This window comes from Mesoplodon bidens, assembly GCF_964165515.1.
Source record: "Mesoplodon bidens genome assembly, chromosome: 2".
NCBI lineage: Eukaryota > Metazoa > Chordata > Mammalia > Artiodactyla > Ziphiidae > Mesoplodon > Mesoplodon bidens.
Genome location: NC_138177.1, coordinates 54,858,311 through 54,873,768, shown reverse-complemented (window position 1 = coordinate 54,873,768; position 15,458 = coordinate 54,858,311). Strand labels below are relative to the sequence as shown.

Here is a 15,458-nt window from a genome sequence, read left to right as displayed (position 1 = left end):
CCAAACTGAAGGACTCTCTCAAATCCAGTCCTTAGGCCTGCTGCTCCCTTCACCCATCCTTCCCCAATACCTCAGCTCTAATTTCTGTGAGTCTGGGTTACAGGCACCTTCTGTTTCTGCATGCCCCGTGAATAGCTGCATCACTTACCTCACTGTCTCAGCATCAGTGTCCCCCGAATTCAGGGCCCAGTGAAGACAGAGCCTGGAAGGTCACAGCCTTCCAGCACCCAGCCTAGAAGCCTCTCACACAGCAGCCATTCAATGAATATTTGATAAATGATTCAACATAGAGCTTGCTGAGTTTTTTTTAAGTATCAAAATACAGAGGAATTTATAAATAACTTGAATATTAAAATCTTTATAGGTAAAATCTGAGTAGCTAAAAATTGTATCTTTACTTTAGAAACGACCTCTTCTCTCTTAACATTCAAAGACATAAGTGATCAAGCTTCCCTTCTCTGATCTTATCTTCCCTTTCTAACCTTCTTGGCCGGCACTGAAAATTCCTCTCTGATTCTACTTCTGAAAGAACGTCTCATTCACAAGTGGGCCCCAATTTCAGAACTGTCACAGGAAGAGGTGTCCTCAGGAAAGAAATGAGTAATTGACTACATGTAAAATTCTTCATAATGCATTAGGCTTTTGAGAGTTCCTTTCAGTAGCAATCCATCCCCTTCTAGATTTAAACGTTTCTCTGTAGAACATTATCTCCTTGCCAGACAGGGGGAATCAACTAATCTTAGCTCTAAAGCAAAGATGTCATCATCCATGGAAGGACAAAATAATGACCACAGCAGCATGGACTGAGGATCCATTCTGTACCAACACATACATACATGCTGGGTGTTTTATCATCATCTCTTTCTCCACAATGAGACCTCCCATTCCCATATTCCAAAACATAAAACTAAGGCTCAAATGAGGTGAATGATTTTCCAAAATGGAGCAAACTGCATTTTGAACTCAAGTCCATCCAACTCCACACCTGTGCTCTTTCCATTATAACAAGTATCTTGAATCAGAAATAAAAATAAAACAAATTCATGATAATACAACCCACCATGGAGCTTCATTCATGTCAGTTTGATTCAGAACCTACTATCTAGAAATATCAAGCAAGGAACATGGCCACTACAAAGTCTGAGATGAGAAAAGGGAACCACCAAACACCGAGACAGGTGGCCAGAAATGGAAAGGCATCGGGCTCGACCTGTCCCTGGCCACACACAGGTTCCCAGCACAGGACTGCTCCAAGAGGCCAATGGAGCTCACGCGGGGAGGCACTTTCAAGCCTGGAAAAAGAGACATCACAAAACAGGATGCAAACGTCACAGCATATGTAACCTGAACACTCCTTGAGAGCTACACCTACGCAATCTCCCCCACCACAACTGGCGTCTCAGCAGAAACAAGCAGCTTTGCACCAAAGGAATGATAAGACCCAAAGGTATTCCTGATTTGGGCTATAATCCTCCCTACCATCATCGGCAACCGGAGGACTGTGGTCAGGCCCAGCAACCTTTCACTGTCCTAAGGGAAGCTTCCCCTTGAGTCACCATCACCCTGATAGGTTCGTCCCCTTTCCGACCACACTGAGCCCCTCTGGAAGAGCATCTTCTCTACCGATGACCTTGCCAAATCCCACCCATTCTGTGGAGCTCAGCTGAAGGTCTGCCCCCAGAAGCAGTGTGGGATTGCTTGTGCCCACGGTGGTCTCTCCCTGCTCTGTCAACACTGTCCCGCTCGGCATTCACGTACATGCCCATCTAGGTGAACTTAGGACTGATGCATTTTACGCCAATGTAGCCACCTGGCACAGTGTTATTCACTCTCTCCTGCAGTTAAATTCAGCAAAATACTCACCTACTCTGTCCCAGGCACTGAAGATACAGGACTCATTAAATCCCAGCCCTGCCCCTGTGAGATTCACAGTCTGGTGGAAGATGGATACTACAAGATAACACTGTACAAATATATTTATCGTAACAGGGCACAAGATTCAATCCAAAGCATGACGACACATCACCCTGTTCATCTCCTTCAGATCATTTAGCTCAATCTGTGGCTGTTACGATTATTTATTTACTTACTGTTGGTCTGTCCCCACTAGGAGACACTGGGACAGGAAGTTTGTCTGTCTGGTTCACTACTAGGTCCCTAGCACTCCACATGGACTTGGGCGCAGAAACACATGCATTAAAAGCTGTATTTGTGGAAGGAGATAAAAAGAGAAGCAGAGAAGTGTCAGCAACTATGCACATTAAGCCCAAGTTAAAGGTCCAGGCAATGCTTCCGTGACAGGAGACACCTGGGCTCAGATGTGAAGTGTGAGTGAGGACCAGACAGGGAAGAGGTGAAGCACAATCCGGAGGAGGAAACAGGATGAGCAAAGGTAAGAAATGGCCAAGTCAGCATGACAAAGCCCTTAAATATGACTGCAGGCCAGCTGTTCTCAAAGAGAGGCGGTTTTGTCCTTAGGGGGCATGTGGCGATGCCTGGAGACATTTGTGACTGTCATGACTTGGTGCTACTGGCATCTACGAGGTGGAGTCCAGGGATGCTGCTAAACACCCTACAATGTACAGAACAGGCCCCCAAACAAAGGAGGTCAGCAGTGCTGAGGTTTAGCGACATTTAAAGGATGCACTGGTCAGAGAACATAAAAGCTTCCTTCTAAAGTTCTTGATTTCTACTCATGCGTAATTTCACCTTTTGATTAGAATCTAGACCAGAATAGCATTTGCTTGCCACCTCCCATAACCTCCAAAGGAAATACTCAGAACCTATTAGGCTTCTGTTTTAGCTGAAATAAGACTTTCAGCAGACGTCAATGAACCTCCTGTCGCTACATATGGCCCCGGGTCTATTTTATGATCTTCACCAAGGACACAGAATCAATTTCCTTCATCTGTTGGCTATCCACCCTGGCTCATCATTTTCCCTCTAAATTCTAGGACTCCAAACTACTCATCCCCTATGCAGGGTAATGAGATACAGAAAGATGAGGACAAGAGGTACTCAATACTGTCAGATGAATGGATGGAAGGATGGTCAGCAGGACAGAGGAACAGAGATTTTTCGGAATAGAAAAAGTCCTTGGAGCTTTTATCTGAGCCTTGTGCACTGTTCCACAAAGGCAGGGTCGACCTAAACGTTGACATCCACTGCCTGTGCCCGTCACCACGGGGGGCTGTCACGGAGAATGCACAGAAGAGGTCACGTCCCCAGGATTCTGGAGCCTTGGCAGGGAGTCAAGCAGCTGAATGTGATGGAGTGGTGGGAGCTGGGAAGTCAGCGAAGACAAAGCCCCTTTGTCTAGAAGTAGCAACACCCGGCAGGGCTCAGCCTGCAACAATGAAATCCATGGGAGCTCCAAACCTGTCGGGGCCTGATTCCTCGTTCAGCTTCTCATACTGCCTCACAGTTGCTTCTCTTCAGCAAAAAGTCTCTTACTCTAAAATGAGTTTGCTTATTTTTGCCCCTGGCAAACAATTCAGTATTATCTGAAATGCCTGAATTATGACTCTAAAATTTTTTCTTAAATCACCATTTTTTTCTGTTGTAAGAAATCCAATAGCAGTATATTTCTAAAGAGTAGATCCCAGACACTCACAAGAGCTATCTGCTGTTGTAACCAGAGTAGGACCCAATGGGGCCTTCCCAGGACAAACCCCCCTGCCCACTGTCCTCCGCCTGTCTCGTCTGCAGAAAAACTGTAATCAAAGAGTAAGTTTAATCAGAGAAGTGAGAAAATGCAAAACAAAGGAAAAAGCCAAACAAGGCAAAATAATAATAGTTTAGCCATTAAACAAAATCAAGGACCTTTAGTTTCTCCTCAGGGGCTATAGATATATTCTGAGCCATATCCTTTGAGCTGTTTTGCAGATACTGAAACTCCCACCAGGTGGAAGAAGTTAACTGTATGCTGCCCACAAGCACGTAGACCCCAGACCAATCAGAACCAGAAGGTTGATGATGTTGACTCCTGGTTGCCTCACCACCAAGAATGTCCATGAGCTGAACATGCACCTCGCAACCCTCTCCTCAACACATAGGCCCTTCCTCTTTTCCCTATATAATTTCTGAACAAAACTTGGGGAGCTGGTTCTCTGAGACACGAGTCCACCTTCTTGCCAGGATTGACAGCTACCTCAATAAAGCTACCTTTCCTTTTACCCAACACTTATCTCTCAGTATTGGATTCCTGAGCGATGAGCAGCTAAACCTGAGTTCTGTAACACTGTTACAACTCAAATTCCACCGTGACATAAAGCTTCCCAACTTTCCTCATCTCTGAAGTGGGCACAATACCACCCACATTACACGTCTTACTAATAATCCTGAAAAGGGCTTATTTAAATCAGAAACATTTACAAATGGATTCGATGAACGGAAATTAAATTTATATCCAACTTTTCACGGAAATGTCTGGTGGGTAAAACAACTGGGAAGAGCATCACGCGAGGCAGGACATTCTTCCCAGGCCCAGACAAACATGGGCCACGTATTTAATACGGTGGCTCTGTATAGAGCCAGAGCTGGAAGAAAAGGGACAGGTTACCCTAGAAAATCAAATGGAAATTGAAGCCAATTTTCTTCAATTCTAAGTAAGATCTGCAACTCTCAAAGTAGGAAGATATCAACACAGGCAGTACCCAGTTTGGAAACGAATTGTCTTCCAAAGTTCATTTGTAAGTCAGGTGCTCAGAACCTGAGTGCAAGCATCATTCTATGCCCCAAGCCAACCAACAAAAGCTGACTAAACTTACAATATACCTGGCACACTACACACTTAGAGCAAAAATAGTAAAAAGCAATGGTGTGATATCATTTTTTAAACATATCCAAATGCCTAGAAAAACAAATACACAGCTCCTCACTAGGGTTGACCTGAAACCCAAACTATGAGCTGAAGCTAGACGTCATGTGATCCAAGTCATTACTGAAATGGGGTCCTGGAAAACTCAAAGGGGAAGAATGAGAAAAACTCTAGACTCAAGAGGAAAGGGGTTCTGGTGGGACACAGAAAGTAGTCTAACATCTTGCAATCAAAAGAGGAGGGTCTGGTACCTACCCATGACACTCTGAAGAACAAAAGTGCTAACCGTCACCACTAGGAGAGCAATAGCGGCCACCCTGCCCGTGATGTAAGCAGGCATAATGAGCTGCAGTGGAGGATAAATGGCCCACTGCCACCCGGAACCAGGGAGCAGAGGGGCGGGGGATTCCCAGCATGCTCTGCAGGGTGTGGACGGCCAGGGGCAGTAGAGGCAGGAAGGAAACAGTTCCATAGTTGCCATGAGTTGGTATAGGGAGTGTCCAGGAGCCACATTTGATTCCAATAGCTATGGCTAGGTCAGGAAGGAACTTCCTAAACTTTACAAGAGTGAAATTTGCATGAACCGATAAGGTTACTGATCCACATCTCTAGTATTTTGAGAGGAGAACGTGGGATGAGATAAAGACAAAGCACAGGGAATGCCTTTCTCTACAAGGCACACTCGAACCTTTTACAGCAGGAAAGGTACTAAATGTCCAGTTGTTGCTGAGTGCTATGGCTGGGTCAACGCCAAATACAAAAGTGATGCAAAACACTGAAACCAGCTTTGAAAACTGAAAAGGTTTATCACTGATCCACTCTGTACCTTCTTTAATCCTCCAAATAAAGTGCCAGTCTCCAGGTCAAATTCTTGGTCCAGTTCCTCTTCATGTTCTGACAAGAAAAACAGTGTGCATTAGTCACAAATCCAAATGAAACTGGACTTGGTTTAACAGGAGAGGTACCAAAGGAAACTGGAATACGTCCTGGAAAAGCTGCCCGTGGACTGAGCTACAGGCATGGAAACATGTCACACTCCTTCATTTCTGTGACCTCAGCTCCTGGAAATACACGGTGGGCCTGATGGAAATGTCCCTTTAATTTGTCATAAGGGTCAAAAAAGTGCAAAAGCTTCCAGCACAAGGAAGCACAGGAGGGATGAGGGCAAATGCCCCACTTGTACAGATGGTGAAAAAAATTTTTAAACGGACCATGCCACAAAATGATGGTGATCATAGCCCTGTGATATAAAGCTAACAAGATTATTGATGGAACTGTATAATGGTAATACATATGCTTATAAGTAAATAGTACAATTGGTTTAAAACAAAAAATATTTAAAAATCTTATTCAAATACTTCCTAAGGGTGAACAATAACCAGGCACAGTGTGAAATAGTTAGGAGTAACGCAGAACACGATTGGCAAGGCTTTTGCTCTCCTGGGACTTACTGTACACTGGATGAGAGAGACAAACAAATAATAAGAAATTACAATGGTGCTGAAGAATGCCATGATATGGGAGGTAAGGAGTGCTATGGGGGCTGAGTCTGGGGTGTCTATTTGATGTCAATAGGCAGCTGGATGGGCATGGATGGAGCTCAAAACAGCGCCTCCGTTGGAGGTAAAGACTTAGGAGTCCCCAGTATAAGGGTAGTAATGAAGCCTCCAGAATGGCTGAGATCACCCAAAAGGGCACAGACTGCATAGACAAGATAAGAAAAATCCAGTGCTCATTAGACCAACAAACATACAAAAAACACAGAGGACCACAAAGGAGCTACCCAGAAAGATCAAAGGAAAACCAGGAGAGAGTGCGTCACTAAAACATAATCATGAAATGATGCTGGTTTCAGAGTAGGATCAAAGGGCAGATTTACACACACTAGATGCAAACAGCAGCCCCAGCCTCAAACCCCAGGCAACACTGCCCCCAGGAAAAGCAGAAAAGGGAGGCTCATCGAGTACTGGGGCCCAGTGTGCCACAGGGCGCAACTGCAGGACACATTCACAATGAATTCCATAAGGTCCAGGAGGTGCTGTGGTGGTGTGTGATTGCCCTGGTCCTTTCTGTTACAGCTGCACACAGGCCACATAGTGTGTGTGTGTGTGTGTGTACGTGTACGTGTGTGTGCGCTGTGCTGTACACAGACTCAAGTTCCAAGGGAACAACCCACAAACAAGCAGCAAGCTACTACAATCCAACAAAGTAACAGGTCTCTCTGAACGCTAACAAAAACAAGGGGGAAAACCTCTCTGCTTTCCTGCCTCTTCTGTTTTGGCTTCACTTTCCTACAAAGTGCAACCTCCAGAAACAACAGAATTATGCAGAATTGAAACAACGCAAAAACTTGAGTACTTCTTTTTTAAAAGGGTACATTCCAAAGCAGTGAAGTTTACAAGCTAAGCAGCTGACTCCCCCATATTAGGACACATCTCCCCCTAGTGGGAAAAAGGAATCGTATGCAGATATGAGAATTAAGACGAAATCCTGTCTGGCGCTGTGCAGTTGATATACTATCTGAGACACATTTATAATTTTAAAGTTTCTAGTAGCCACACTTTAAAAAAATAATTTTTCAAAGTGAAATTAATTTTAGAATATTTTATTTACCCTAATATGTCCAAACATTATTTCAACATGGAATCAATGTTAAACAATTATTAATGAGTTATTTTACATTCTTTTTTTCTTACTAATTCTTCAAAATTCCATGGACACATTATCCTTATGGCACATCTCAATTTGAAGTGGCCACATTTCAAGAGCTCATTAGCCACGTGCGGCTACAGCAATGGACAGTATGGTTCTACACCAAAACCCTCCCTCAGCTTTTGGAGAATTCCTACCAATCACCCTTCTCTGATTTCTTGACACAAACAAATGCTGTATGACGTACATTTAAATTACAGCTTAAATCCATTCATGATACTTTGGTGATCACTGTCTTCAGACCGCCTTGAGTTAGCTGAAATGCATTGCTATAGAATTTGGTAGAGTTCTACCAAAGTTTGGTTGAATTCTACCAAATTTGGTAGAATTTGGTAGAACAGAAGCTGAGAAACTGTAGCAGGAGATCTTTCTGTGAAAGGTGACAACCCTCAGAACTTCTCTGATTATCCTGCTTAGGTGAGGACCCCACACCCTCACCCTCTGGGCAAGAACGAGATTTCATCATAACTCACATTCCCTCAAGCAAGGGGACGGTGCAAATGCAGAGAAGCCTTCTCTACGTGAGCACTTTTCTCTGCACCACACGGGCCTGACTGTGGGCAGAGCCAGCCCTTTCTTCTAGGTGCCCTGGTTCCATTTCCCCAAATTCAGCGCTCCACAAAACTGCCTGAGAGCAGAGAAATTAAGCAGTTTCTGCTGACGAGCCCTCAATACTATGTCAGCTGTTGATTTTTCCCCTGCCCTCCACCACCAACCACCACCCAACAACGGGATACATCAAAGCCCCATTCCACCTGCTGAGTGAGAGGGTTCGCATTTCAATCGCCAATGAGCTGTGGTTAAGTAAACCGTTCACTTAAAGCCTCTAACCTACCTACCCTTTCACCCTCAACAGTTTGATGGGAAATCAATTCACCCTCAACAGTTTGATGGGAAATCAATTCCGGTGTGGGGTAGGGGTAATTAGAGGGAAGGGGAGGGAAACACACACACACACACACACACACACACACACACACACACACTCATCTGATACAAGCTGCTGTCGGGCACATGCACACCCAACCGTGGCCCAACTGTCCTGCTGTTTCTATGCATTTGAAAAATTCCAATCGGATCCTATGGATTCTTCATTTCTCTAGGAAGCCGGAGGATATACCAGACCATGGTAGTAAATGAGAGTGGGGGAAGGGAGCCGAAAAGATGGGCTTCTAAAGATAAGAGAATTTAATAGTAAGCAACTCTCAAATATGCACAAGTACATGATCATATACAAGAGGGAAGAAAAGGTGCTGGTTTTTCCATGAGATTCTTGAAGTACATGGGCTCCTTCTCTCTTCTCTTCCAGTTCCCACTCGGGGAATAATAAAGTGGTTTAGAAATAGCCCAAGCAAAAACAAATCATATATGTAAATAGGATGCAAAGCGATATACACATAAATGATCTTCAAATCTCCCTGAAAGAGCTGCTCATCTGCGACTCCTTAGGAATTCTGGGGTCTATCAAGGCAGGCCACCAGGCACACAGTTTGCATGGGAATCCTTAGGGCTCCCTGGAGAGCCAGAAGCCCCAGACTAAGATGGAAACGCTCCAGTAAAGAAAAAGCCATAAGCTTTGATGCAACACAGAGCAAAGGCTGGGGGAGCAGGGTGCCTGAGAAGTGAGGCGCTGTAGAGTCTAACACTGAGGGCTGCCTTCAAATGCCCCCCAGCCCGGGGCTCGTTCACGAGTCATTGTGAGGGGTTAACCACAGGCTTTAAGAAAGCAGACTGTCTGAAAGTCAACAGGCCCCTCCCTTGAGGATCAGTGTCAATCTAGGAAGAAAACACCAGTGCAAGCCTGAGAGGAAGGGGTGGGCCAGGAGACTTGGAATTCCAGTAGGAAGGCAGCAACTTGACAGTTTCCTGACCCTGGCCATAGGTAACATGGGAAAAAAAAAGATCAAATATAACACGCAGCCCTGCCAAATAGAACACTCGGAGTCTTAGCTGCACCACAGCACACACTATTAATGCTGGCTATCTAGACAGGCTGTCCAGACCTTGCCTCCTGCACTTGGGTCCTTTCACAAGGCTGTATTAACTGAAGGGCCCCTAGTGGTTCTGTCCGTGGGCAGCCAGCTCACCTGGTTCCAAGGGCATAGGCGACCTGTACAAACACAGGACTGGTAGCCTTTGTTTCCCTACCCTGAACTGGGGCCACCAGATAAGTAACCAGCCATCTTGCAACCAAACTCCTAATCACAGAAGCAAGTGGGAAAAATTACCTCTGGATTGACAAAGCCTGTCCCCTATGACAGGTTAGTATGTTGCATGAACAACATAAAAGAATTAATCTATAAATGAGCTGCTATATCCTTTTCTCATAAGCTGGGATTAGTGACAAGTGATAAGAAAAGGCATGTAAAGGAACAAACAAAAGCCAAAAGATGAATATGCTCAACTATATTTGCATCCCACTTTAAGAACACCTACTATAAAAAAGAAAAAAGAAACTGGAGGTGGCAATTCAAATGATTTGCTCCATATTTGCTTAAATATCAGGGCTCTCTGGTGTCACAGAGTTTATTTAGAGAAACATTAACTGCTTGTCACTGAAGATTAAAGAAATGAACCTGTGAAATAAAAACTCAAATCAATGGAAAGCACAGTTCCTTCTATAAAAATGTCTCTAACTGCAAATTTTCAGGAAGATAGCTACTCCATGAAAAGTAAGCCTGGGCTCTGTAAAGCCAAAAAGATCTAGGGTGGCTGCTGTTCATCAGAAAGTAATCACAGAGAACAGAAAAATGGTAGAATTTATAAGTAAATCCAAGAGCTTGTTCTTCGAAAAAGAGAATCAACCTACCAAATAGACAAAACCTTTTTAAATTTCCTAAAACAAGGGACACACGTAGAATTCAAAACATTTTAAGAATATGATATACAACCGTACATTAATATATCTGAAAATTTCAATGAAATCGAAAAATATAAATTACTCACACCGACTTAAGAAGAAGAGCTACGTATACCAATAATCCTGAAAGATACTGAAAAGTTTTCGATAAGTCTACTTCCAAAGAGACTCTGTGGCTAGACAAACTTACAAGCGAATGATATCAAACTTTGATGCCGACCCTTCGTATACTACTTAAACAGTTCCATAATATTGGCGGAGTCAGTGGGGGAGCTTCCCCATTCATTTCAAAAACTTAACAGAATGCTGATACTGAAATGTGAGGATGAAACAATAAAACTACAGGCCAGTTAATCTCACTTCAAAATTATTAATATTTTTTTAAACACAGAAACAAGCAGTGTATTTAAAAAAAGCATAGTCACAGTAGGTTTGTCGTAGGAAACCATATAAACTATATTGGAAATATGATTACAATATCAATAGGCTTAGAAAGGAAAACTATGTAATCATCTGAATAGATACTTTAAAAAATGGATAAAATTCAACATGTATTGCTGATTTTAAAATTTTAGTAAAAGGGAGCTAGACATATTCCTTAACATGTTTTTCTTCCAAAGAAAAGCTTATTCAGCGTTTCACTAATGGTAAAACAATATAGGGATTTCCATTAAAGTTAGGGATAACAAAATAAGGACAGTATTCTTTTCCAACTAGTATATTGTTCTAGAAGTCCTGGCTAAGTAATAATAGATGAAGCAAAACCATTATCATTATGTGTGGATATTATCTAAGTACAAAAACCAGGAGAATCAAATGATAAAAGCCAGTGGAACCCTAAGAGAATTCAATAATTTTTGGAACATAAAATAGAGAAACCAAAATAAACAACTTTACTATAGACCAGAAATAATCAGCTTGAAATTATAGAAAATATAATTGGAAAGTATCCCAATTATAAAACGAAGAAAAAGACTTATAAATAATCTTAGGAATTTTAACAGGGCCTATTATGAAGACAACCATGAACTTTTTTTAAGGGAAGTAACAGAAACCTTGAGAAAAAAATACCATACTCCTGGATGCAATATTATAAGATTGTCAATTATTTACAAATTAATTTCTAGGCTTACTGTAATTCTGATTAAAATCCTAATGAGATTTTTTTGGAACCTGCCAATTTCAAACATATCTCAAAGAATAAACCAGTAAGAATAGCTAAGAAAAGAATGGAAATAAAGAACAAGGAGTGGTAACTTACTCCACCAGATATTCAGACATTTAAAAAGCAAAAATAGGGCTTCCCTGGTGGCGCAGTGGTTGGGAGCCCGCCTGCCGATGCGGGGGACGCGGGTTCGTGCCCCGGTCCGGGAGGATCCCGCATGCCGTGGAGCGGCTGGGCCCGTGGGCCGTGGCCGCTGGGCCTGCGCGTCCGGGGCCTGTGCTCCGCAACGGGAGAGGCCACAGCAGTGAGAGGCCCGCGTACCGCAAAAAAAAAAAAAAAAAAAGAAAGCAAAAATAATTAAAACAGCACAGTACTGATGTAAGAATTGATTGAGAAATCAGTGAAACAGAAAAGACAGCCCCCATACTGTGTGTGTATGCACGTGTGCATATCCATAAAAGAATTTAGTAGATACAATAATTTAGTACATGATCAAGATTGCATTATAATTCAATAAAGAAAGACTTATTAAATAGCGCTTGGTTACCTATTTGGGAAAAAAAGTAATTTAACTCTTCACACTTCTTATCAATATACCAAATACATATGAGGTGGATTGAAGAATAAAGGCTAAACTCACTGAGACTACAGTAAGATGGACATTCTCCAATAGAAAACGTGTTAATTGGCACAGCCTTCCTGGAGAACAGTCTGGGTATATCTATCAAGAACCTTAAAAACATTCATGTAGTTTGACTCTATACTTCCTCTTCTGGAAATCCTTCTGAGAAAAACAATCAGGTACAATAAAACAGTACAAATAGATTCCTCACAAAATAAATGAGCTAAGCATTCAACTCATGAAGTTGGAATGAAGGAACAGAGCAAACCCAAAGAAACAATAAGGAAGGGAATAATCAGATAAGGGCAGAAATCAATGGATTGGAGAACAAGAAGAAACAACTGAGAAATCTAACAAAGCCAAAGCTGAAAAGCTTAATAAGATCTCTAGCACCATTGATCAAAGGGAAAAAAAAGTAGGATGGAGGGAGTGAAGGAGAAGATGTAAATAACAAAGTATACGATGAGAGAAAAGCCAACTAGAGAAACAACAAATGTTTTCTAAGATAAGAATTATAAACCACAATATACTAATCAAGTTGAAAACCTTCATAAAATGCACAGGTTGCTAGAAAGCTACAAAATGTCAAAATAGGTACAAGAAGAGAGATATTTTGAATATAAATCAATAGTTAGTAAGCTGAAACAGTAGGCCATGACTTCCCTTTCCAGATGCTTTTCCAGGTGACCTCCTATCACCAATGGTTTTCACTGATGAGAATTCAACTGTTTTCATTCCAAGAACTGCAATAAGCTGATATGAACAACAAAAATACATAGCCCTCTTTTAGGCAGAGGCATTAATTCTTTCAAGGTTACTGCATGACACATTGTATCTTTCCTCAAATTAAGTGCAATCAGAGAGACATAAAAGTATTTCTACATGTTCTAAACCATAAGACACAAACTTAATGTAGCAGGTTTGGATTAGCCACAATACTGCAGAATACCAGGGGAGAGGTCACCAAGCATAGCAGATCACCACTACCACCACCCCCCACCCCCAAGCATTTCCGTATGACTTTGACACACTCTATGTAGACTCTTGGAAGAGCTGAGTGGAAGAAGGGCTGTTCTGTTCAGTCCCTGCTGTGGATTTACCAAGAGATCCCTTTTGACTAGGGCTGTTATAATCAGTCTGCTGTCCCTAATGGTCAGACCACCCTGCTACTGCTGATGGGGAAGAGAGCAATGAATGAGACGCCTGCTCTGTGCCCAGAGAAAGCAGCCGTGTAAGTGCCCACCCGTGGCATTCCACTTAACGAATAAGTTCTGAGCCTCTAGTATGTTCTAGGCCCTATATTTGCTCCAGAAACAAACACTCCAAAAAAGTTCACAGAAGAGACAGTTTTCCCAGTGGATCTACTTCCATAATGTGGGTTAAGTGGCACTTTTTCCTGAATTAGATAGTAAGACATGGAGCCAAAAACACTCAACATTGCGTTAAACACACTTTGGCAAGGCAGGGGGATCTGGCTTCCATGAGCTGCATGGAAAAAGGAATAGAGAAATATGACATTTCTTCGGAGTGGCCACTTTGGCACTGATATTAAGAGAAAAAGCCTGATGGATAAAAGAAGCTCCAGGCTAGGGTGTGGTCAGTAATAAATCAAACAGGATGACAGCCACTGGATCAACTGAGATGCAGAAAAGTTCTGTATTCTCCACAGAAGGATCCCCTCCCGCCTCCATCCCAGTAGCTTTCACCACATAAGAAGGAAAAATTTTATTCCAGTGGGATAAAATTTTAAAGTTTGAAGTTTTACAGTATAATGGATAAAAGGGCTTCTCCTATAAAGCAAGCTGCTTTAGGAAATTAAATTATCAATAAATACGAGTGGCAGAATAGAATAAAATATTGGGTCTAGAGTTGGACAAACCTGTTCCATTATGTATTAGATGTGTGGTCTTGGACAAGTTATATTTTTCAACCTCAGTATCCCCATCTGGGTAAAGAAGTGTAACACCCATTGTGGTAGAGAGACTCCAAAGATGGCCACCATCAATTCCTTGTCTCCGTGTCTATGTGCACTGCTCCAGCCATAAAAAGCCATAGTCCTTCCTCCCCTGGAATCTGGACTGGCCCTATGATTTGCTTTGACCAATAAATGAGGCAGAAGTGACCTACTCAACTTCCCAGGTTGGGCTTTAAGAGATCTGCAGCTTCTGGTTTTACACACATGCAATACTCCTTCTTCAAAGCCATGTGGAGAACCACATACAGAGAGCCACAGCATTCCAGTTGACAGCCTCCAGCTGAGCTCTTGGCTGATAGCCAGTCATGTGAGTCAGCCATCTTGGACGTTTCAGCCTAGCTGAGCCACCAGATAATTGCAGCCCAGCAACAACACACAAAGCAGAAATGCCCAGCTAAATCCAATCCAGATTAACTAAAAACAAAGTCTCACAGAACATGAAACTCGATCAATGTAATCCGTCAAAACAACAGGCTAAAGAAAAATTACATGATCATACCAGTAGATGCACAAAAAGCATTCGAAAAAAATCCAATACCCATTTATGATTTAAAACTCCCAGTAAACTAGAAATAGAGAGGACCCTCCTCAACTGGGTAAAGAACACCCACAAAAACCTACAGCTAACATCATCCTTAATGGTGAGTAAGTAGGAGCTTTCCTGCTCAGATCAGGAAAAAGGTAAGGATGTTCGCTCACATCACTCCTTCTCAACACTGTACTGGAAATCCTAGCTAATGCAGTAAGAGGAGAAAATGAAATATAAGGTATACAGAATGGGAAGGCAGAAATAAAACTGTCTTTGTATGCAGATAACATGATTGTCTATCTAGAAAAACCAAAGAATCGACAAAAAAACTGCTGGAATTAATAAGCAATTATGGCAAGGTTGCAGGAAACAAGGTTAATACATAAAGGTCAGTCGCTTTACTATATATCAGCAATGGGGCTTCCCTGATGGCACAGTCGTTAAGAATCCGCCTGCCAGGGCTTCCCTGGTGGCGCAGTGGTTGGGAGTCCGCCTGCCGATGCAGGGGACACGGGTTCGTGCCCCGGTCCGGGAAGATCCCACATGCCGCGGAGCGGCTGGGCCCGTGAGCCATGGCCGCTGAGCCTGCGCATCCGGAGCCTGTGCTCCGCAACGGGGAGAGGCCACAACAGTGAGAGGCCCACGTACCGAAAAAAAAAAAAAAAAGAATCCACCTGCCAATGCAGGGGACAGGGGTTCGAGACCTGGTCCAGGAAGATCCCACATACCACGGAGCAACTAAGCCCGTGAGCCACAACTACTGAGCCCATGTGCTA

The 15,458-nt window shown here is 42.9% G+C and overlaps 1 protein-coding gene across 1 annotated transcript in view; it reads right to left on the bottom strand.

Annotated features, from left to right (window-relative positions):
- HHAT (hedgehog acyltransferase) overlaps positions 1-15,458 on the bottom strand; it is a 378,452-nt gene that overhangs the window by 344,167 nt on the left and 18,827 nt on the right. The window contains exon 3 of the mRNA XM_081223558.1: positions 5,646-5,713. Within this exon, the coding sequence (XP_081079684.1) occupies positions 5,646-5,713 (68 nt within the window). The remainder of the gene's footprint in view (positions 1-5,645; positions 5,714-15,458) is intronic.